General features: G+C 45.6%; 1 protein-coding gene across 2 annotated transcripts in view; it reads left to right on the top strand.

Moving 5' to 3' along the window:
- Positions 1-3,233: 3,233 nt before the first annotated feature.
- NMRK2 (nicotinamide riboside kinase 2) overlaps positions 3,234-21,829 on the top strand; it is a 22,077-nt gene continuing 3,481 nt past the window's right edge. For both annotated transcript variants that reach the window (XM_015407056.1, XM_015407055.1), the window contains exons 1-4: positions 3,234-3,382; positions 9,840-9,930; positions 15,220-15,268; positions 15,481-15,652. In XM_015407056.1, coding sequence (XP_015262542.1) covers positions 3,357-3,382; positions 9,840-9,930; positions 15,220-15,268; positions 15,481-15,652 — 338 coding nt within the window. In that variant the 5' untranslated portion in view covers positions 3,234-3,356. The remainder of the gene's footprint in view (positions 3,383-9,839; positions 9,931-15,219; positions 15,269-15,480; positions 15,653-21,829) is intronic.

Below are 21,829 nucleotides of genomic sequence, written 5' to 3'. Positions count from 1 at the left end.
TGGTTTGCGAACTGATGTTTCTGGCAGGTCAACCAGCACAAACGTTCCACGAACTTTCAAGCAGCTCATGGTGGTTCATGAATGGATGCATTTCCAGACAGACATTCTCCACGCAATCAAAATGTATACCAAACTTTAAAGCAATATGGGGGGGGGCAGAATTCTCCAGCCCTGGAAACACCAATAGGGCCCCTCCAAAGCGTAACAGGCACTGCTGGCTGCCAGTAGCAGAGTTCCCATTCTGCTCTATGGGATCAGAATGCTATATATACCCTCAGCTTAGCTCCACACCCTCTCCTCTGTTGGGTGTTGGTAGTTAGAGAGAGAGGCAGGGGACTTGTTAGAAGCAGAGTACATTCATTTATTCCTGATTGAGAACACCTCTGCCCTAGTGGGGTTTGAATGTTAGGTGGACTCATGGCTCCAAGCCAGCCGTCTCTCTGCTCACGCCGAACAGAGGGGCTTAGCTACTGGGTGCCTTGACTGAGGGCCCATAGTTATATATCCCACTCCTCCTGATTGTGAACAACTCTCCCCTGGTGGGGTTTGGGTGTTAGGTGGACTCAGGGCTCTGAGACACCCATCTTTCTGCTCATCCCAAGTAAAGGGGCTTAGCTATTGGGTGCCTTGACTGAGGACACAGTTATACATCCCACCCCTCCTGATTGTGAACAATTCTCCCCTGCTGGGGTTTGGGTGTTAGGTGGACTCAAGGCTCTGAGCCGTCCATCTCTCTGCTCATGCCAAGTAAAGGGGCTTAGCTACTGGGTGCCGCAGCTGAGGACCCACATTTTATACCTTCTCACATTTTATATCCTACCTGTGTGTTTCAGCCTGGGAGGGGGGCTGTGAGGGTTGTGGGCAAACTTCCCTTGCTTGTGTTGTGTGGCTAGGGTGCCTGCCAAGCTGCTATGGGGTTACTTTGGGGAGCCCCTGTCAAAACTCTGGGTACGTTTGCCTTTCTGTCCTTCAGAACCTGCCTTTGGAGATTTGGGAGGGGGCTGCGAGCATAAGAGGGATGCTTGCCTTGCTTCCATTGTTTGGCTGGTGTGGGTCTAACCAGGTGAAGTTTCCCTGTGAGTTTGGTGTCACTGGCTTGTTCCTGAGCGGTTCCATAGCCTCCTGCATTCTTTTGATCTGTTAAAAAATGTGCCCTCGCTGTTTTGCATGCTAATTTAACAAACCACGTGGAGGGGAGCGGTGGCGCAGTGGGTAAATCCCCTGCATAACTATAACATCTGAACTGCCACCTTTGTTAGTTCTAGCCCCGTGCTGGTGTGAGCAGCCAAGCCTTGTCCCTAGCTCATCGTCTACCCAGCGATTCGAAAGCTTCGGCAAGTAGATAAATTGGGGATTACCCATAAGGGGGTGGGCACACCACTCCCCTTGGGGGGTGTTAGCTGCCAGTGTGACATCTGCGGTGCGGCAGAGATCAAAAAGTGGAAAAATCTGTTTTGGCATTCCCTGCAGTGGAGTGAATCGGCCAGGCGGTGGCACTGTGGCAGTGCGACATCGAGAGCCCTGACGTCATCAGCCAGCCAACAGAATACATGCCGTCGGGACATGACTGATACAGCCTGCAGATGGATCCTCCGACCAGCTACAATGTGTGTGTGATTAAATATTGTATGTTGTCTTCCCTATCCCCCACGAATATATTGTTAGTCCATTGTCTCTGAGTAACTGTAAATCACTCTGAGCCCGCATGAGTGGGAAAAAGCGATCAATAAATTGAAAGAATTATTATTATTATTTATTATTATATATACAACTATGGTATGTAATTCCATTTCATCATCCAACAAAGTGTGCATGCACACGAAAGCTCACACCTTGAATAAAACTTTGTTGGTCTTAAAGGTGTCATTGGACTCTAACTTTGTTCTATGGCTTCAGACCAACATGGCTACCCACCTTGATATTCCTAGTCACCGTTTGTCAACATTACAGCAGCTACAGTTTCATATGATTTAGAAATAACATAATTCTTCCAGACCTCGTTCATCCTTAACGAGGATCAAGTTGTGCTTTCACACACTGTTACATTATGCAGCACTAAAAGACTAAGTTGTTCATACTGATTTCACAATCCTACAAGTGGGGGATGGAAAATACCACCCCTCACTGGCTCCCATTTTCTTCCTCTTGCTCTATCTCCTCCCCTGCCTTCCTCCCCAACCTTCTCTGTCATGCACTCCCACTTCCCCACGGTGATCCCTAACTTTAAAAAAAGTTGTTTTTTTGTAATTCTGCAAATGTGTAGGTATCACAAGCAGTGTTCCCTCTAAGCTGAGCTAGCTCACAGTTTTTTAGCCTCCGGCTCACACATTTTTGTCTCAGCTCAGGAAGCATGGCTCCAGAGCAAACTAATTTATGCAGTAGCCAAATCACTCGCTCACAACTTTAATACTACCGTAGTAGCTCACAAAGTAGAACTTTTGCTCACAAGACTCTACAGCTTAGAGGGAACATTGATCACAAGTTATTTTGGGGATTAACCCCATACACAGAATGTTCTGGCCCCATTGTACAGATTAATTGTAATTTACTTTGAGAGCTGATTGTTATAACATAAATTGATTTAAAACACACACTTTTATCAGCCCATGTTATGTAACACATTAGAAAATAAATCAAGTGTGCACTTATAGAAGAGTTGTTAAACCTCACAGACATGCAATCTTCATCTGTAGAATATTTTCTAAGGACTTTGCAGAAATTAAAAAATAGTTCAGGGTCTGGTTGGATGGCATGTGATACAGTCATCTTGCTTAAACTAAGTAGGTGAATCCTTGGGCCTTCAGGGAAGCTTACAGAAGCCAACTTGAGTTCAATTATCAAAGATGGAATAAAACAGTTACCACTAGACTATACTAAGGCTATGTAGGAGAGTTTCCTGTTCTCCAGCATGGTACTCTGAAAATGTAATAAAAGAGGGTGACATTTCCACTTTTCTCATTACTAATTTAGGCAAAAGGGAACGGCAGCCAAAAAAGCTATTTATAAACTGAGTCACCAAGGCCAGCCAGAAGCAAGAGAGGATGTGTGAGAAGTGTTTAACAGGTGCAGGCACACTGCGCATGGCCGGTCACACTATGCTCAAGATTGGCTCAGAGGGCCTCTGAGGCTCATGATCACAGGGAGTGCTTTTCCATTTCCTCCATGGGGCGGGGAAGAGGAGAGAGAAAGGGGAGAGGCCACGACTGCTCTGGTATATAAACGACAGCTACACAAGCCTTTTTCCTGAATGAAATAGTTCAAGCAAAGCAAAAGGCAGAGCAGAAGATCTTTGCTCTCTTGCATTACCCTCTTCCCACCTTTATTTCTGCATTCCTACCCAAAGAAGAAACAGGAAGATGAAATACATCATTGGAATAGGAGGGTAAGTTGCTACATTTCTTTCTTGCTGTTTTGTCTTTTTTTTTGTTACCCTTGCATGCTCCCAGCATTTGAAACGTATTTGGACATTAATTGAAAAAAAGGTGAACTTCCAATAGAAAATAGCATTCACCGGGGCATCCTGTCTTTTTTTTAACATACCATCTCAGGCTCTGTAAAACCAATCTTTTTTGATATTTTTGTTAGCCACCTTATAGTTTACAGAAATGTGTGAACTATACATTTACTCAGTAGCTAAACGCAGACTTAAAAAATGGATAATAGTGTTGTTTTTTTAAATCACTCTCTAATAAATCTGCATTTTGATACAGCAAACCAGTGGGTCGGATTAAGAGTAGTTTCATCACTTCACAGAAATATCTTTAGGTAGTTTTTTGATCTTGGAAAGGGGTGCTATCAACCACAATTTTATGATACGGGGAAGCGCTTCATAAAACAACCTGAAATTGCATGCCAGTGTTACAAAAGTGACAGAATTAACCTTTAAAATTAACCTTTAAAAAGTTTTGGCACAGAGGGAATGAAATTCCAAGTAAATGACCGCCACTGTTGAATGGGGAAAGGGGAGAGGATTATAGAATATGGCATTATACTTCCAAACATGGAAGAGAGCCATAACCAGGGTATTATAGGACTGCCCAACCACTTGTCTGTAATGTTTAAAGCCTAAAACTGTTTAAATGCTGAACTTTCCACTAAACCAGGGAAAAGGCAGGATTGTCATTTTGAAATTTAACTCGTAAGAGGGCGTTTACAAGGATCCCTGATAGTGTTATTCTATCCTAAAAGGTACTGCTTTCTCTAAAGACATGGCGATCTAAAAAGAGCAGATATTTCATTTGCAAAGAGCAAAAGTGGACAGCAGATAGGCAAGCTGAGCTATAGTGTTCTGTACTTCACTCCCTTCTAGAGTACGACCTAAAGGACATAGTTGTTCAGATGTGACACCAAACCCAAGCTTAGAAATATGGTTTGTGACGGGCCACTGATCAAGCCAGAATCTGAGACTCTGTCGTCTGAAGCAGGATTGCAGTTTTGTCACACCACGGCAAACTGACCGTGGCTGGGCACCGCATCCAAAATGATAAAGATGTTTAACCCAGGTTCTGTGAACCTCTTCCCTCCATAAAACAGAAAAGAGAACTTTGCATTTCAAGAAAGATTCGGGTGGATAGCCATGTTGGTCTCCTGCAAGAGAAGGAAGTCTGAGTCCAGTGGCACCTTTCAGGCCAACAAAAGTTTAATTCTGGGTATATGCTTTCTCCTGCATGCATGTCTCTGAAGAAGTGAGCCTGCACAGAGAGAGGTTATCCCCAGAATTAAACTTTTGTTTGCAATTCCAGGCTGCCTCCTGCTCCACAGCCTTGCACCACCTGATCCCAAAGCACATACATGCAAAGGCACTTTAGGGAATCAAAATGCTGCCACCTGTCTTTTTTTCAACAGTCCCCCCCCCCCTCTTTTGCATTGGTGAAAGAGGACACGTTGGGCTTCACTTCCAACAGATTTCACGGCTGCTTTTAAAGTTTCCTACGACCCTGTTCTGTCTCTCAGGATCCAACTCAGGGAACTCCAGGCAATGCTCCCTCTAAGCTCTGGAGTCTTGTGAGCAAAATTTCTACTTTGTGAGCTGCTGGCATTAAAGTTGTGAGGGAGCGATTTGGCTACTGTATACATTAGTTTGCTCTGGAGCCATCCTTACTGAGCTAAGACAAGAATCTGTGAGCCAGAGGCTAAAAAACGGTGAGCTAGCTCATACTAACTCAGCTTAGAGGGAACACTGTTCTGGAGCCCTCTTTCTTGAGCTGAGACAAAAATGTGTGAGCCAGAGGCTAAAAAACTGTGAGCTAGCTCACACTCGCTCAGCTTAGAGGGAAACACTGACTCCAGGGGCGAGTTGTTTTTTTTTTTAACTCTTCTTAGCTCATGGAGTCATTTTTGTTCTGGAAAAGCAGGAATAAAGAGCAATTGATTATTGCTACGTGAGTTTAAAAGTTCGGTGTGGGGAAAGGTGGGGGGGGGAGAGAAATGCTTCCTTTTGTCACCCAACGTCTCTCCCGCCTTCCCCTCACAGGGAACAAAAACAAATCCCCTCAGGGAAATTCCCGCCTTCCCCCCACTTTCTCCCCGACCGCGCGCGCGGGCGCCATAAAAAACACACACCAGGATTAAAAAATAACGGACAACGCGGGACCAACAGATCGCCCGCCCGCGCGCGCACGAACGAATCAACCGAAGGGAACGGTAAACGTCACGAAATCCCCGCCCATTCATTTGCTCCGCTCCGCCATCCAATCATAAACCCAGCATTTGGCGGGGGGGGGGGGGGTGTGGGGGGGGGGGGGGGGAGAATCGGCGGGCAATTCAAAAGTCCTCGCTGCTCCGCCCTTTCCTTGTGTTGTCATCCGAGGCGTCCTCTCCCGCGCTTTGGCAGCAGACTATGGAATCGTTGCCAAATGTCCTCTTTTTTTGTTTGTCCGTCCATGGGGGGGGGGGGCTCTTTAAAAAAAAAAGAAATAAACTGATGAAAATGTCCTCTTTCTGGGTTGGCAGTTTAGGAGCAGTGTTCCCTCTAGCAGGGTTACTGTGCGAGCTAGCTCACAGGTTTTTTTAGCCTCCGGCTCAGACATTGTTTTGTCTCAGCTCAGGAAGGGAGGGCTCCAGAGCAAACTAATTTATGTAGTAGCCAAATTACTCACTCACAACTGTAATGCCAGTTGCTCACAAAAGTAGAATTTGTGCTCACAAGACTCCACAGCTCAGGGACCTTTGCTCACCACCTCCCGAGGCAACTGATTCCACTTTTGCACAATTCTTACCGTGAAAAAGTTTTTCCTAATATCCAGCCGGTACCTTCCCACCCTGACAGCCCTTCAGATACTTCAAGAGAGCCATCCTGTGCCAGTGTTCCCTCTAAGCTGAGTGAGTGTGAGCGAGCTCACAGTTTTTTAGCCTATGGCTCACTGATTTTTCTCTCAGCTCAGGAAGGAGGGCTCCAGAGGCAAACTTATTTATGAAGGAGCCAAATCGCGCACTCACCGCTTTAATGCTGGTCGCTCACAAAGTAGAATTTTTGCTCACAAGACTCCACGACTTAGAGGGAGCATTTGGAGTATCCCCAGTTAGTAGCAGTTATCCCAGCTTCGATAGCAGGGGTATTTAAAATGAGATGTGTCAATAGGGATCACTTGTTCGAAGTAGTTAGTTGGGAAGTAGGTCCTCTTTTGTTTTTGTTTTTTTGCTTTTCAAAATATGGTAACCCGAATGTGGTACCTATTTGGCCAATCTGGCTTGAGTTCTAGTGGGGCTTGCTCTTATAGAAGCGTGCAGAGCTGTGCAGAATAAGCTCGCCGATGTTTACTTGGAAGGAAACCCCAGTGGAGTTCCAGTGGGGCTTCTTCCCAGTCCAGAGTAGCCTTAAAAGATTGGACTTGTGCCATTTAAGAGTTACATACTGACAGTCAGTAGTGTGACCAGGGTCACTGGTGGCGGGGGGGGGACGACCCAGCAGGCTTGAGCCAATTTAGGGATGCCAGCCTCCAGGTGAGACCTGGGGATCCCCTGGAATTACAGTTTATCTCCAGACTACACAAATTGATTCCCCTGGAGAAAAAAGGATGCTTTGGAGGGTGGACTCTATGGCATTGCGCCCCCACTGAGGTCCCTGCCCTCAGGCTCCACCCCCAGATCTCAAGGAGTTTCCCAACCTGGATCGGGCAACTTCCCCCACTGATGGCCAGGGAGGACCTGACAACTCCAAATCACTTTGTCTGCCTGCCCTACCTCGCAGGGTTGATTTTAGCTAAGGGGGAAAGACATTTTGTGGTTGGAGTATACCCCCCACTTGTTTTACAAGAGTCATAATTAGGAGACTCCAAGATATTAAGCCTGAGTTTCTAAAGAGAAAGGGAGGTGGATTTTCTGTATTTCAGTTCCCTTTTAGCTGAAGGTGGACACTTGACCCTCTGTCCTTCACGGGCTGTGCGACCGACCGGCAGGAATTCAGTAAGTGCTGCACCACTCTCTTCCCCTTTCCCTGCTGAGCAAAAGCTCCACTTGTTTGGGGTTGTTGTGTTTTTTGCCTGAACTGCACATGTTCAGGTAACCCCATCAAACCCCTTGAAAGTCGCTGCTTGTCAGATTAGAAGAAGAAGAAGAAGAGAAGAGATTGGATTTATACCCCGCCCTTCACTTGGAGTCTCAGAGCGGCTTACAAACTCCTTTCCCTTCCCCTCCCCACAAGAGACACCCTGTGAGGTGGGTGGGGCTGAGAGAACTCTGACAGAAACTGCTCTTTTTCAAGGACAGCTGTGCCAGAGCTTCTGACTGACCCAAGGTCACATCAGCAGGTGCAAGTGGAGGAGTGGGGAATCAAACCCAGTTCTCCCAGATTAGAGTCTGCACACTTAACCACTACACCAAACTGGCTTAGAAAGTACTAACCTTGATAAGATTAAATGTACAAGCTAGGGAAATCAACATAAAGTGCATAATTCCAGTACTTGTCTAGAACTCCCCCTTTTGAGTTGACCGGGTCCCTGCATCTTCAGCAGCTCCACAGCAGGCAGAAATTCAACAAGGGGCAGCTTTTTCCCTCAGTCCCTGTTGGATTGCTGCCTGTCATGTCACTTTTTGAGGACCTGCCAGAAAAGAAGGCAATCAGCCAAATCACACTGATTTTCTGTATCTCATCGCAAATAACAAAATTGGTACAATTCTAATAGTTTAAGGTACAACCCCCAAAATGGACCCTCTTGATCCCATTAAAGTGGGATGGAAAAGCAGGAACACTGGAATTCCCATTATTATCTGTCAGTCAGTCAGGCATTTATTACGGCAACAAGCCATAGAACACACATGCTTAAATATAACATTGATAACATTCCAAATCCAAAGCCTTTTATTGGCATATAAATAAAGATACAGTAATCTAAATACGAAATCATGCAGAGTAAAATTAAAATTGCAGAGTAACATCACAGAGTAACATCATAATAAAACCTAATTCATAATATCACTTATCAGGCCAACCGTGGCACTGAAGAGAAACTTTGCTACTATTTCAGTTATTTCTGTGTCTGGATTATTGAGCAAGAAAAGGAGTTTAAAATCATCAGGGGTCTCTAAAAATTGGCTTAATATGGGATATAGAAGATCCCGACGGGACGCCAAATAGAGAGGGCACTGGAGGAGGACATGGGCAACAGTTTCAACACAGTCCTTCATACAAGGACAGCCCCTGCTAGGATAGGGAATCCCTTGGAATCTGCCAGATAAGATAGCTGAAGGAAGAACATTAAATCTAGCCAAAGATATGGCTCTACGCAAATTTGGAGCTATGAGTTGATAGAGGTATACTGCTGGAAGATTTGCATTAGGAATAATCCCCGGATTTAAGGGAGAACAGGTTCTGTTAGCCAGGCTATAAAGAGTTTGTAGCTCTGATCCCAATAAACTAGATTTTATTTTTTTAAAGGCTGCAGACTCATAACATTCATATAACTGAATTTAGGACAGTAAAATAAAACTTTATAAAAATACAGTTGAGCGTAATAAAGTAAAAGAAGAACATAAAACAGAGACTATTAGGCAACTATTATCAGGGGTCAATTCCTGTATTTCGGATGCAGTAGCATGCTACCCAAAATTTTGCCACAGTTTCGGTAATTGTCCAGTTCCCATCAATTAACAATCGGTTACACTGCTCAGCACCTGATTGTCCTACCATATCTGTTATAAGAGGAGTAATATATTTGTCATGGATCTTGTTATACCAGTTACATCTGAGCATCATGTGCTCAATAGTTTCTATGCATGTAGAGAAAAAAAGTACAATCAGTGTGACCAGAAGGCTATGAAAATGTAAAACGTATTTCAGTGCAGAAGTGAAATGCATACAAGATAAAAGCAGTAACTATTTACAATAGAAGTATGTAGGCAGAGACTATCTTTTATCTGCATATAATGGGAAAGATTCAGGTGGGTAGCCATGTTGGTCTAAAGCAGCAGAACAAAGTTTTAGTCCAGTGGCACCTTTAAGTCTAACAAAGTTTTATTCAAGGTATAAGCTTGGGAAAGCCTCACATCTGGCTAATGTGAAGGTTTTCCTAAACTTGTGAGTATCAAGCAGCGATAAATAGGACATGGGTTGCAAGCGATATTTGACAGAATTTGGGGCTCTAAGCTTAGGACATCTACCGAGATCTGTCTTATTATCTGTGGATTTGTTTAAAGATGGACTCTCCTCCTTAACCCTCCTCCAGATCTTTTCAGTCAAGATGCATTGAATGCTGAAGAAAGTTCACCTTCTTTTCAGTTATTAACATTTGACATGTTGACTATGCACAAAGGTGGCATGTGTTCATTGAACTCCTCTCAGCCCCCTTTATCGTTCTAATGTTGTCTTCTGCAATTCTGCTCCAAATTCTTTTCTTATGTAGCGTGACCAATGGTGGGAAAACCACTCTGACCAATAGACTTATCAAAGCACTTCCAAACTGTTGCGTTGTCCATCAAGATGACTTTTTCAAGGTAAGCATAATTATTCCTGTTTAACTTATTTTTTTAAAGCATATTGTTCTTGCAGTGATTTAAATGGGCAGTACGCATCCTAAAGAGTCCGAGAGCATTGCTTTGTTAGCACAAACCAGGTATGCATGTATATGCCCCACTTTTGTGCATGGATGTGTGTGTTGGCATAAATTTATTTTGTCAAGTACAAGAAGTGATTTATTATAAGAAATTGTTCAAGGTGCATGTGTGTGTTGCTATCTATCTAGATAGATATAGATATCCACACACATACTGTTTTGCTCCAGATTAGCTAACCTGGAATAACTATTCCTTCATTTTGTGATTGCAACAATACCTAACATGGATTAATATATAGTCCATCCAAACATCTTGAAAATGTAAGGATGGGGGAAACACCTTTAACATTCTTTAACCACTCTGTTGTGAAAACAATAAATTAGGCATTAAAGGGCAATTAATCTGCTTTAAATTGATTTTGAGTGCGCTCCTACAGTCGCTGCCATGGACACTAGCAGTATATCAAGCAATGGTTTTCAAACTTCCTTTTCCAATAACCCTTTCTGTGGCTACCAAGAAACTGCTACATGTTCCAGAGGTTTCTGAGTCATGTTCTAAGACACATACTTTGTTAATCTGTGTCTCCATTTGGATCTCCCTTGCTTCCAGCATGCACAGTAAAAGGTAAAGGTTTCCCTTGCTCGAAAGCCAGTCGAGTCCGACTCTAGGGTTGCGGTGCTCATCTCCGTTTCAAAGCCGAAGAGCCAGCGCTGTCCGAAGACGCTTCCATGGTCATGTGGCCGGCATGACTAAACACCAAGGCGCACGGAACGCTGTTACCTTCCCACCGAAGGGGTACCTATGTATCTACTTGCGATTTCTTGCTTTCGAACTGCTAGGTTGGCAGGAGCTGGAACTAGAGATGGGAGCTCACTCCACCATGCGGCACCAGGGTCTCGAACTGCTGAACTACTGACCTTCCACAGCCTGCAGTTCAGCGTCTTAACCACTTGAGCCACCACAGCTCCAACATGCACAGAGGTTGTGCTTAAAACATATCCAGAGTCCCATTTCTGTACATTACAGGGAAAAACCAGGAAACAAATGTTCAGGAACATTTTCTTCCATTAGTAATCTTCCCACTGAGAAATCCCCCCCCCCAGCAGACTTTGAAATCTACAGTATATAAACAGTGCTTCATGTACTAATTAAACATGTCCTTTAAGTGGACTATCATACACATACACACACACTTAATCCACACACACACACACAGGCCATGGTGGCTCAGAGGTTAAGATGTTGAGCTGCAGCCTGGAGTTCAGCAGTTTGAGACCCTAGTGCCACGTGATGGAGTGAGCTCCCATCTCTGGCCCCAGCTCCTGCCAACCTAGCAGTCTGAAAGCAAGAAATTGCAGGTAGATAAATAGGTGCCACTTTGGTGGGAAGGTATCAGCGTTCCGTGCGCCTTGGTGTTTAGTCATGCTGGCCACATGACCACAAAAACGTCTTCGGACAGCGCTGGCTCTTCGGCTTGGAAACGGAGATCAGCACTGCCCCCTAGAATCTGATTCGACTGGCTTTCGAGCAGGGGAAACCTTTACACACACACACACACACACAAACACACACACAAAATCAATGGGCTTTAAATTGCTGCTAACTATGTCCCAGGATGTGGCCAGTTTGTGCAGTCAAATATATTATTTGGCATAACAAATGAATTAATTCTGAAGGACATGCTGGCATTTAAACAAGAATTGATAATGGATCTTGTTTTAAAGAATATAAATCCTTTCTTTTTTTCCGTTATATTATTACCCTTCCTCTGAGTTGCTACTTCAAGTATCCCCTATAACATATTTTTAAAGCTCTCCTACATTTTTGCCTTTGAATTGTAGGCTTGCCAAGTCCCCCTGGGGGGCGGGCAAACCCCCGCCCCAGAGGCCCGTTCCCGCCGCGGGCAGATCAGGCCCCGGGGGGAACCCCACCCCCAAAGCACGCACACTGGGGGCACCGATCCGACTTGGGAACCCTATTGAATTGTAATCTCAGAACTTTTTAAAATGCAGTTTCCAGATACATTTATTTACTACTTCATGCCTTCATAGTCAAAAGAAAAAAACCCTCAATCTGACAACACAATATTTCTGCATAGACAGCTATTGCTATGTGCAGTCAGTGTTCTGTCTGTTTTAAAACAACCCAGCTAATTCTAGGGGATAGTTTGTTCCACAGGGCCAGAAATGTGTTGCTTCTATTTTTGTTTGATAAACTACAACACAACTTAACATAATGAAAGGAAGTTGTTGCAAGCATATGTAGAAACTGCTTTTTTCACTTCTGCCCCCAGCAGAGGCCGTTTACAAACACACACACTTCTACTATTCCCAAAACTACTTCCTTTTACTAGAGATTCTCATTCATAGAGCTGTTATGTACATTTGAAAATCAGCAATCCCAAATGCATTGTGGGAGATCCATGACTCACTTGCATGTCCCCCTACATGCATATTATGTAACATTTGTCTGCAAGATTTATGCACACACATGAGTACATATGTGTACCCAACATGTAAGAACTCTTACATGTGGCATGGTTCAGAATACTGCACCACACCACCTATTATATACCATTGCTAGAAGAACATACATGTTGTAGTTACACCATACAGTAGGACATACTCTTAATTTTCAGTAGAAAATATTTCCAAGTTAGTGTCCTTAGGCTCACACAACCATAAACTAGCATATATCTGTATGGCCTCAATGATCCATTCTATAGAAGACCAGATGGAACAGACAGGACCAGGGCAAGATGTTCCTTTAAGAGCTGTGTAGAAGAAAGCCTGCAGCATTGTGACATAACAAGCAACAGGTGTGGAGCATCCCTTACTTGCACTGCTCTTAAAGGCACCAAAGCTCATTTTGTGTATGTACACCATTGTAGCCTACTGTTCCTGAATTACATTACAGGCAATTGCTATCTAGTAAATTATGGACGTAAATTATGGACTAGTACAATCCTATCCAGGAGCTGCGGTGGCTCAAGTGGTTAAGACGCTGAACTGCAGGCTGTGGAAGGTCAGTAGTTCAGCAGTTCGAGACCCGGGTGCCGCATGACGGAGTGAGCTCCCGTCTCTAGTTCCAGCTCCTGCCAACCTAGCAATTCGAAAGCAAGAAATTGCAAGTAGATAAATAGGTACCACTTAGGTGGGAAGGTTACAGCGTTCCGTGCGCCTTGGTGTTTAGTCATGCTGGCCACATGACCACGGAAACGTCTTCGGACAGCGCTGGCTCTTCGGCTTTGAAATGGATTCAACTGGCTTTCGAGCAAGGGAACCTTTACCTTTACCTTACAATCCTATCCAGAGAGGAATGGGAAGAATAGTATATTTCCCTATACAGAAGAAATTTACTAATGAAAAAAATAGCCATTTGTAGCTTAAGATCAGTTTAACGATCAGTTAAAACCCTCTCAAAAGCTTCTCAACAAGACGTTTCCTTTCCCTAAAATCATATATCTAATAGTGATGCATAGCTCTAAGGTTGCCAACAGGCCTGGGGCAAAACATCCTGCCCCTTTAATGGAGGCTTCGGGTGTGGAAATGGATAGCTTAAAAGTCTTTATGGCGTGGAGGTAAATAACGTCACCTAGTAAATAACGCCCCCATTAAGCCTCTGTTAAAGGGACAGAACACATAAATTGCTGGGGAAAAATAGTTTTAAAAAAATGTCCGACACCTTGGGTTGCTCAGCAACCCAGGATGCTGTGGGAAAAGAAGCATTTTTTTTAAAAAAAAATAGGGGTGGGTGTGGGAACCAGGCAGCTGGAAAGGCTGGATGGGGGATGTAGGACTGAGTGAATCAGGGAGGGAGGAAATATAGGTGACTGGGTGGGTTGGGGAGAAGGGAGGAAAACCATGCAATTGGGTAGGTTGGGAAAGGGCCTGAAAGAAGCAGGACAAGAAAGGAGGAAGAGTGGGCAGTGGGGTGGGTTTACCTTCCCTCATGAGTCCTCGCAGCAGGTCCCCCCCCTTGGGCCTGTATAATAGGGAGCATACCCAGGGGACCAGCCACACTGGAAGATGCTGAGATAATCCGGCTTCTTGCCATTCTATTGTACACCTTTCAATTGGCGAAGCGTTCGTAATACTTCTTCAACTTCCTGTGATTCCTGTGCAGGCTTTCCAGCTCTTGAATTAGTCCCATAAACCTGAGACAAGCAGCTTTTTAAATTCGCAGGCCATTTTAAAAAAAATAAAAAAATCTTTATTGATTTTCAAACCAAACACAAATATAAAATTTGGAAGTGATCTCGATGAGCTTTCTGCCCTGAGAAGTTTCACAACTGCTCCTGTCTGCCCATCGGGGCTGTCACAGACACAAAAACAAGCCAGGGCGGTTTGTTTTCGTGCTTAGTTGACAACCCTATATGTGACCTCAGGTCCCATCCTATGGTATGTTCAACGGCACATGAGGTTGCAGCCTTAATAAAACTAAGCAGGTCTGGCCTGGCCAGTAAGTGTATAGGAGATCTCCTGGAAACCCCATAATTGTCATCTTGAGTTCTGAAATATCCAGTATATAAATGTCAAAATATTTTAGCTCTCAGTCCCACCACTTATTGGGCCAGGCCTGCTAAGAGAATGGGGTTGTGTGGTTTCCACATAATTCTGTGCCCTGAAATTTAATTGAGTGGCTGTCACTCAACACTATTAGTGATCATATCTCCGCAGGCTAGAACCATGTGTCGTAGGGTTTGCCAACCTTCAGGTGGTGGCTGGAGATCTGCTATTACAACTGATCTCCAGGTGACAGATCAATTCACCTGGAGAAAATGGCCACTTTGAAGGTGGACTGTATGGTAATATAGCTCATTGAAGTCCCTCCTCTCTGCAAACCCCACCTTCCTCAGGCTCGACCCACCCCAAATACCCAGGTATTTCCCAACCCGAAGATAGCAACCCTAATGTATCCATACTTAATATAGCCATGAGTCTCTATAGATGCTATTTGAAATTGGGAAATTATGGTTCAGTGGAGGGTCAGAGAGGAAAGTTTCACTGGTCTTGGGACAGGGAGGAGAAAATGGGGATTGGGTCACAAACTTGCGATTTGGTGTTGTGGTATTCTGCAGCTGGGTTTTTTTTTTTTTTAATGCTAAGGGGAAACCTACTGCCTCCGTTGTGTGTATATTGTACCGTAGTGTCCAGGCTGTGATCGGGTCGTTGGTAAACTGATCACCCCTGCGTTTGCAGCAATGTTTTATTGCTCACTATATTTCAGCCACAAGATCAAATAGAAGTCGGGGAAGACGGCTTTAAGCAATGGGATGGTAAGAGCGGTGTTCGCTGTAGGATGCAGTAATGTATATTTTCCTAAGTATTTTTTTTTATTTATCACTATAACATTATTAAATATTTTAATAATTTAAAAAATTAACACTTCTATAATTACAAGTTCATACACTTTCACACTCTCTGCGTGGGTTATCTCTTTTTTGACTGACTTGGGTCTGTGTCCGTATTTTCCCTTTCTTCTAACTAGTTTTGGAGTCCTTGGATATGGAAGCCATGGTGAGCACTGTCCATGCATGGATCGAGAATCCCGTGAAGTTTGCCCGATCGCACGGAGTGAGTGTTTCACCCAGCATGAAGGAGCCCAACTCTGATGATGCCCACATACTGATTGTTGAGGGCTTTCTGCTTTACAACTACAGGTAGGGCATCTATATGGTGGTGCTACTTTTAGTGCAGAGGTGTCGAGCTCATTTGTTACGAGGGCCGGACCTGATATAAATGTCCCTTTGTCTGGCTGGGCCAGGAGTGCTGTAAAATGTAATGCCGGGTACCGGTGATGGTAGCAGCGACAGTGACTTTATACAGGACACAGACAAACTCAAGTAACGATATTGTTTTTGACTCAAAATACAAGCATGCTTAAAACGTTAAGACTCTTACAGTGTTCCCTCTCCCTGATGCCCACCCTCCCACTTTCATTGCCCATTACTCATTAGCACTGGGACAGTCTACAGGGACATAATGCCCAGGCTCTGTCATCTGGCAATAAAGGTAATGACCAGTTGCTTGCCGGCTGGATAAGAGCCCCGGATGGGCCGCTTCCGGCCCGTGGGCCATATGTTTGACACCCCTGTTTTAGTGGTTGTGCCAACTTTTATTTTAATGGTGTCCTGCACTTAAATAGCAATTTTGATCTGTAGCCAATAGCGGGCGATAATTTATTTATTTATTTAATTATTTTATTACATTTATATCCTGCACCTCCCCGCTGAAGCAGGCTCAGGGCAGCTTACAGTATACACATATAAATATGTATGTTAAAACACTAACTCATATAATTAAAATTCCAGTGTATAAAATCATATACATACAAAGAGGAAGACAGAGTCAGGATTCAAAATGATCTAGATAGGCTGGAACAGTGGGCTGAGACAAATAAAATGAATTTCAATAGAGATAAGTGCAAAGTCCTACACTTAGGTACAAAAAATCAAAGGCACAGATATAGAATGGGAGGGACTTGTCTTGACAGCAGCACATGTGAAAGGGATCTGGGTGTTCTGGTTGAACACAAGCTAAACATGAGCCTGCAGTGCGATGTGGCTGTGAAGAAAGCTAACGCAATCTTAGGATGCATTAACAGAAGCATTGTGTCCAGATCACGGGAGGTGGTAGTTCCGCTCTATTCTGCTATGGTCAGGCCTCACCTGGAGTCCTGTGTCCAGTTTTGGGCACCACATTTTAGGATGTTGACAAGCTCGAGCGTGCCCAGAAGAGGGCAACCAGGATGGTGAGAGGGCTAGAATCCAAGTCTTATGAGGAAAGGCTGAGAGAGTTGGGTGTGTTTAGCCTGGGAAAGAGAAGGCTTAGAGGGGACATGATTGCAGTCTTCAAATATCTGAAAGGCTGTCATGTAGAAGATGGAGCGGATCTATTCTCTCTTGCTCCGGATTGCAAGACTAGATCTAATGGGTGGAAATTACGAGGGAGTCGTTACCAGCTAAATATCAGGAGAAACTTCCTAACTGTGAGAGTGGTTGAACAGTGGAACAGTCTGCCTCGGGAGGTGGTGGATGCTCCTTCGCTGGACGTTTCCAAGCGGAGGCTGGATGACCATCTTTTGGGTATGTTGTAGGTATGTAGGGCTATCTTTCAGCTATGCTCCTGCAGAGTGCAGGGGGTTGGATATTGATACTAAATACACAGGAGCAGTGTTCCCTCTAAGCTGAGTCAGTGTGAGCTCGCTCACAGTTTTTTAGCCTCCAGCTCACACATTTTTTGTCTTCGCTCAGGAAGGAGGGCTCCAGAGCAAACTAATTTATGTCGTAGCCAAATCGCTGGCTCACAACTTTAATGCCAGCAGCTCACAAAGTAGAATATTTGCTCAGCTTAGAGGGGGCATTTCCACAGGAGTGGGGACGGGCCAGATTTTCTCTTCAGCCAGTCAGTCAACAGCACTAATTATTCCCAACAGAAGTGCTAATTGGCTGAACCTGAGGGGTTTCCCCCCTCCTCTGTATTTACACTACAAAACCTAAAACCAGTTTAAGAGTAGCTTAATGGTTTTCGTGTGGAATGTTAGATTTGAGTCCAGTAGTGCCTGAAAAACAGTTCTGTAGCACCTCAGAGACCAACAGGATTTTCAGGGCAGGAGCTTTCGATGGTCAGTGCTCTTGGTGGCTTGTGAGCCGTGGGGAATACTCCCCCGCGCCCCCCCCCCCAGCCAGCCTCCCCATAGCCAGCCAGTGAGTGAGAGGAGAAGGGGAGGTGAGGGAAGATTGATAGATAAGACAGGAGGGAACTTTGACAGAGAAGGGAGGAGAGGGAAGCAAAGGTGGGGGAAATGCCCCCTCCCTGCAAGTTTCTTGCGGGTCTCCGCTTGTCTTATCCTAAAGAAGTGTCCCTTATTCCAGAATAATTCTCCTGTAGAAGATAATAGATGGGACCAGTTTGGTATAGTGGTTAGGAGTGCGGACTCTAATCTGGAGGAACCAGGTTTGATTCCTTACTCCTCCCCAGGCAGCTGCTGGTGAGACCTTGGGTCCGTCATAAGCAATGTTCCCTCTAAGCTGTGGAGTCTTGTGAGCAAAAATTCTACTTTGTGAGCTACTGGCATTAAAGCTGTGAGTGAGCGATTTGGCTACTGCATGAATTAGTTTGCTCTGGAGCCATCCTTCCTGAGCTAAGACAAAAATGTGGGAGCTGGAGGCTAAGAAACAGTGAGCTAGCTCACACTAACTCAGCTTAGAGGGAACACTGGTCATAAGTTCTTTCAGAGCTGTTCTCTCAAGGGTAGTTCTCAAGAGAGCTCTCTCAGCCCCACCTACGGGGGTGTCTGTTGTGGGGAGGGGAAGGGGAAGGAGTTGTAAGCTACTCATCCGAGTGAAGAGCGGGCTATAAAATCCAATCTCTTCTTCTTCTTCTAAGTGCACGGACTCTAATGTGGGAGAACCGGGTTTGATTCCCCACTCCTCCTCCACTTGCACCTGCTGGATGACCTTGGGCAAGCCGTAGTTCTGATAAGAGCTGTTCTTGAAAAAAGAGCAGTCCCTTTTGGAGCTCTCTCAGGCCCACCCACCTCACAGGGTGTTTGCTGTGGGGAGGGGAAGGGGAAGGAGTTTGTAAGCCGCTCTGAGACTCCAAGTGAAGGGCGGGGTATAAAATCCAATCTCTTCTTCTTCTTCTAAGTGCACGGACTCTAATGTGGGAGAACCGGGTTTGATTCCCCACTCCTCCTCCACTTGCACCTGCTGGATGACCTTGGGCAAGCCGTAGTTCTCATAAGAGCTGTTCTTGAAAAAAGAGCAGTTCCTATTGGAGCTCTCTCAGCCCCACCCACATCCCAGGGTGTCTGTTGTGGGGAGGGGAAGGGGAAGGAGTTTGTAAGCCGCTCTGAGACTCCAAGTGAAGGGCGGGGTATAAAATCCAATCTCCTCTTCTTCTTCTTCTCTTCATTTCAGGCACCATAATCCCCAAAGTGCCCCTTGTTTCTGAACTGGCAGGATTTCCCAACAATGGTCCCGGTCACACGGGCAGGAAACCTCTCGGGGGAAGTGTGGACGCCCGCCCTTGCCCCGCGGTTTCCGGAAACTAGTACCTCGGAGGTACTAGTTTTTTGCCGCGTGGCTTCGGCAGGAAGCCTCGTTTGAGCCACGGGAGTGCTACACTTCCCAGATGTGCCGGTGGGATCGCGCCCGGAAAACCCGCATGTCTTCCGTCTGACTCGCATGGCTAATGTTCCGTGTGACCGCAGCCTAGGGTACCAAAAGAGAAATTATTAAGGCTCTCCACTGCTCACTTCTGTCTGCTTCCCTCACAAACTGACGGCATGAAAGGAAAGGGCATTCAAAGCACATGCAGCAGCACAACACGTTACTATTAAACAAACACTACATGCCAGCATCATCTTTAGCCTCTCCCCAATATATAAGATGATTTACGGTGTTCTGATGAAAGATTCATTCTCTGTCCCCCCTCCATATAACTCACATGGAAGGGGCCCAGAATACTGGAAAGTATAAACCTTCATCATGTCAAGACAGGATGAACTTGCCCTCGACATGATAGAGGGGGGAATTAAACACACAACTGCCGTTTTCAGTAACAGATACACATTTATTGTAGCATATAGTTCTGCCTTCGACCTGCTTGTAGAGTGTGGAAGGGGATCCCAGTCTCTCCCATCACTTAGGGAAAGGGATTGTAGGCTGCTCCTTCAGGTGGTGAAGGGCAGGGTATAAATCCAATCTCCTCTTCTTCTCCAGGCAGTGGGGGGGGGGGGGGGGGGAGAGACAAATAAATCAGATACATTCACATGAGACCCAAGGATTAATAGAGTTGGCTCAAAAGTTTGGCTCACCGAAGGCATCCCTACTTATCCTTGACATTTGAATATGGTTCACATGTGCATTTTGTTATGGGGTAATCTTGTTCAATTTTAAGGGGGAATCACTGTGCTCAAGGGGAGGAGGCCAATGATGGTTTTCGTTGCAAACAAGTTGATTATACATTAACAGCCCCAGCACTAAATTGTGCCAAGAAGACTCTTCTCTTTTAACAAAAACCCTTGGTTTTTTAAATTTATGTCATTTATTTATGTTCATAGATACACTTAGCACAACCCAGTCAGGGTGTGATTTTACATTTTCTGGAGCTTTCAAAAGTTTTCAAGGACAATCCCTCCTAAAGCACATCAAAGGCAAACAAACTGAGAGCGCGCAAGATGTTACCAGGGCCCTATTATTTTGCAGGTTTAGTCAAAACAACCCACTAAATTATCTTATCAAAATGCTGGCTTCCAATTATTAGCCTGATATCTGAAGGTCACGGCTAGGAGAAGGTATGTGCAAGTTTGCCAATCCTTTTTTTTTTTAGAAAGAAAAAAAAACACCCCAGGAGGTATGTGAAAGCTGGCAAAAGCTGAGCTGCCGTGCTTGTCCTTCTCGACAGAATGCCGGCTGTAAATCACTTATCTCTGCCGACTACATACATACCAAAAGTGTCTCTCAGGAGTGCTTTGGCAATTTGCCTCCACTCTGTGGCTATTTTGAAGGAACTGGAACACAGTGTTGTTTCCTCCTGGACTAAGCTCCCAGTGGGGGGTGGGCTCTTAGAGGCTAGTCTCTGGAATGCCTGTACTTAAGCGCCACTAAGTTGCTTGCTACGGCGACCCCACCAAGGGGCTTTCAAGGCAAGTAAGAAGCAGAGATGGTTTGCCATTGCCTTCCTCTGCAGAGTCTGCCTTGGCGGTCTCTCATCCAAGGACCACCCTTTGGGAAGGGCTGTGGCTCACTGGCAGAGCATCCGCTCGGCACGCAGAAGGTCCCAGGTTCAATCCCCGGCATCTCCAGTTAAAAGGATCAGGTAGGAGGTGATGTGAAAGACCTCCGCCTGAGACCCTGGAGAGCCGCTGCCGGTCTCAGTATACAGTACTGACTTTGATGGACTAATAATCTGATTCAGTGTAAGGCATTCCTAACAGTGTTCATGTTACTGCATCTATGGCTTTTCAATAAAAGTTGAACCTTCCTGGAAGTGTGTACTTCGTTGTTTTGCTGCGGGTCCTGACATTCTGTTAGGAATGGCGGGCTACCTGTTCGCCTAATAGGATATAGGGCATTCGTCTGCGCCCCCCCCCCCAGCAATACCCAAATAGGTGGACTCCCGCGCACGGGAGTTTGGCGGACTCTAACGGTTGCGAAGCTGGGAACGAAGGAGTTCCCACGGAAGATAGACACCACCATCTCCTCCAGTAACCTTGACAGTTAAGCACTGCAGCTTTGAAGCAATTAAGCGCATGGGAAGGAATGCAAAGCAATTAGAAAGCCTCTCCACACTCATGGCAGCTTAGCTGACAGTTTCATGTGTTCACCCCTGCTTAGTTTCCAAGATCTGTTACCTTCCCTCCTGGAACTCCAGTCACTTTGATAGATTTTTACCCGATGTCTTTGAACGACATCTGTTCTTCTACTTTGGTTAATTTAGAAATCATGCCAAGCAATCTGCCCAGGGCCAGGGGTCATTTGGGGCCGGAGCACCGCTCCAGCAGCCCAGGGGCTGGCACAAAAGGCGGTGGCGGCAAGCCCTGCCCCCAACTCCCCGTGCCGAAGCGCTGCGGCCTGGGGGAGGCCTGTCTCCAGCCTCCCAGAGCCCGTGCTGGAGCACTGCAGCCCGGGGGATGCCTGAAGAGGCCCATCACTGGCCTCCAGGGGCCCGCACTGGAGCGCTGCGGCCTGGGGGAGGCATGAGGAGGCCCATCACCGGCCTCCCGGGGCTCGTGTCGGAGCACTGCGGCCTGGGGGAGGCCTTGATCGCTGTAAGTGAGGGATCCACGGGGATCATCTTTGCCATCTTTCCCTCCTTTCCTCCTCTTCTCT

This window comes from Gekko japonicus, unplaced genomic scaffold (genome assembly GCF_001447785.1).
Source record: "Gekko japonicus isolate JY-2015 unplaced genomic scaffold, Gekko_japonicus_V1.1 scaffold2133, whole genome shotgun sequence".
NCBI classification, from domain to species: Eukaryota; Metazoa; Chordata; class Lepidosauria; order Squamata; family Gekkonidae; genus Gekko; species Gekko japonicus.
This window is presented reverse-complemented; position numbering and strand designations above follow the sequence as displayed.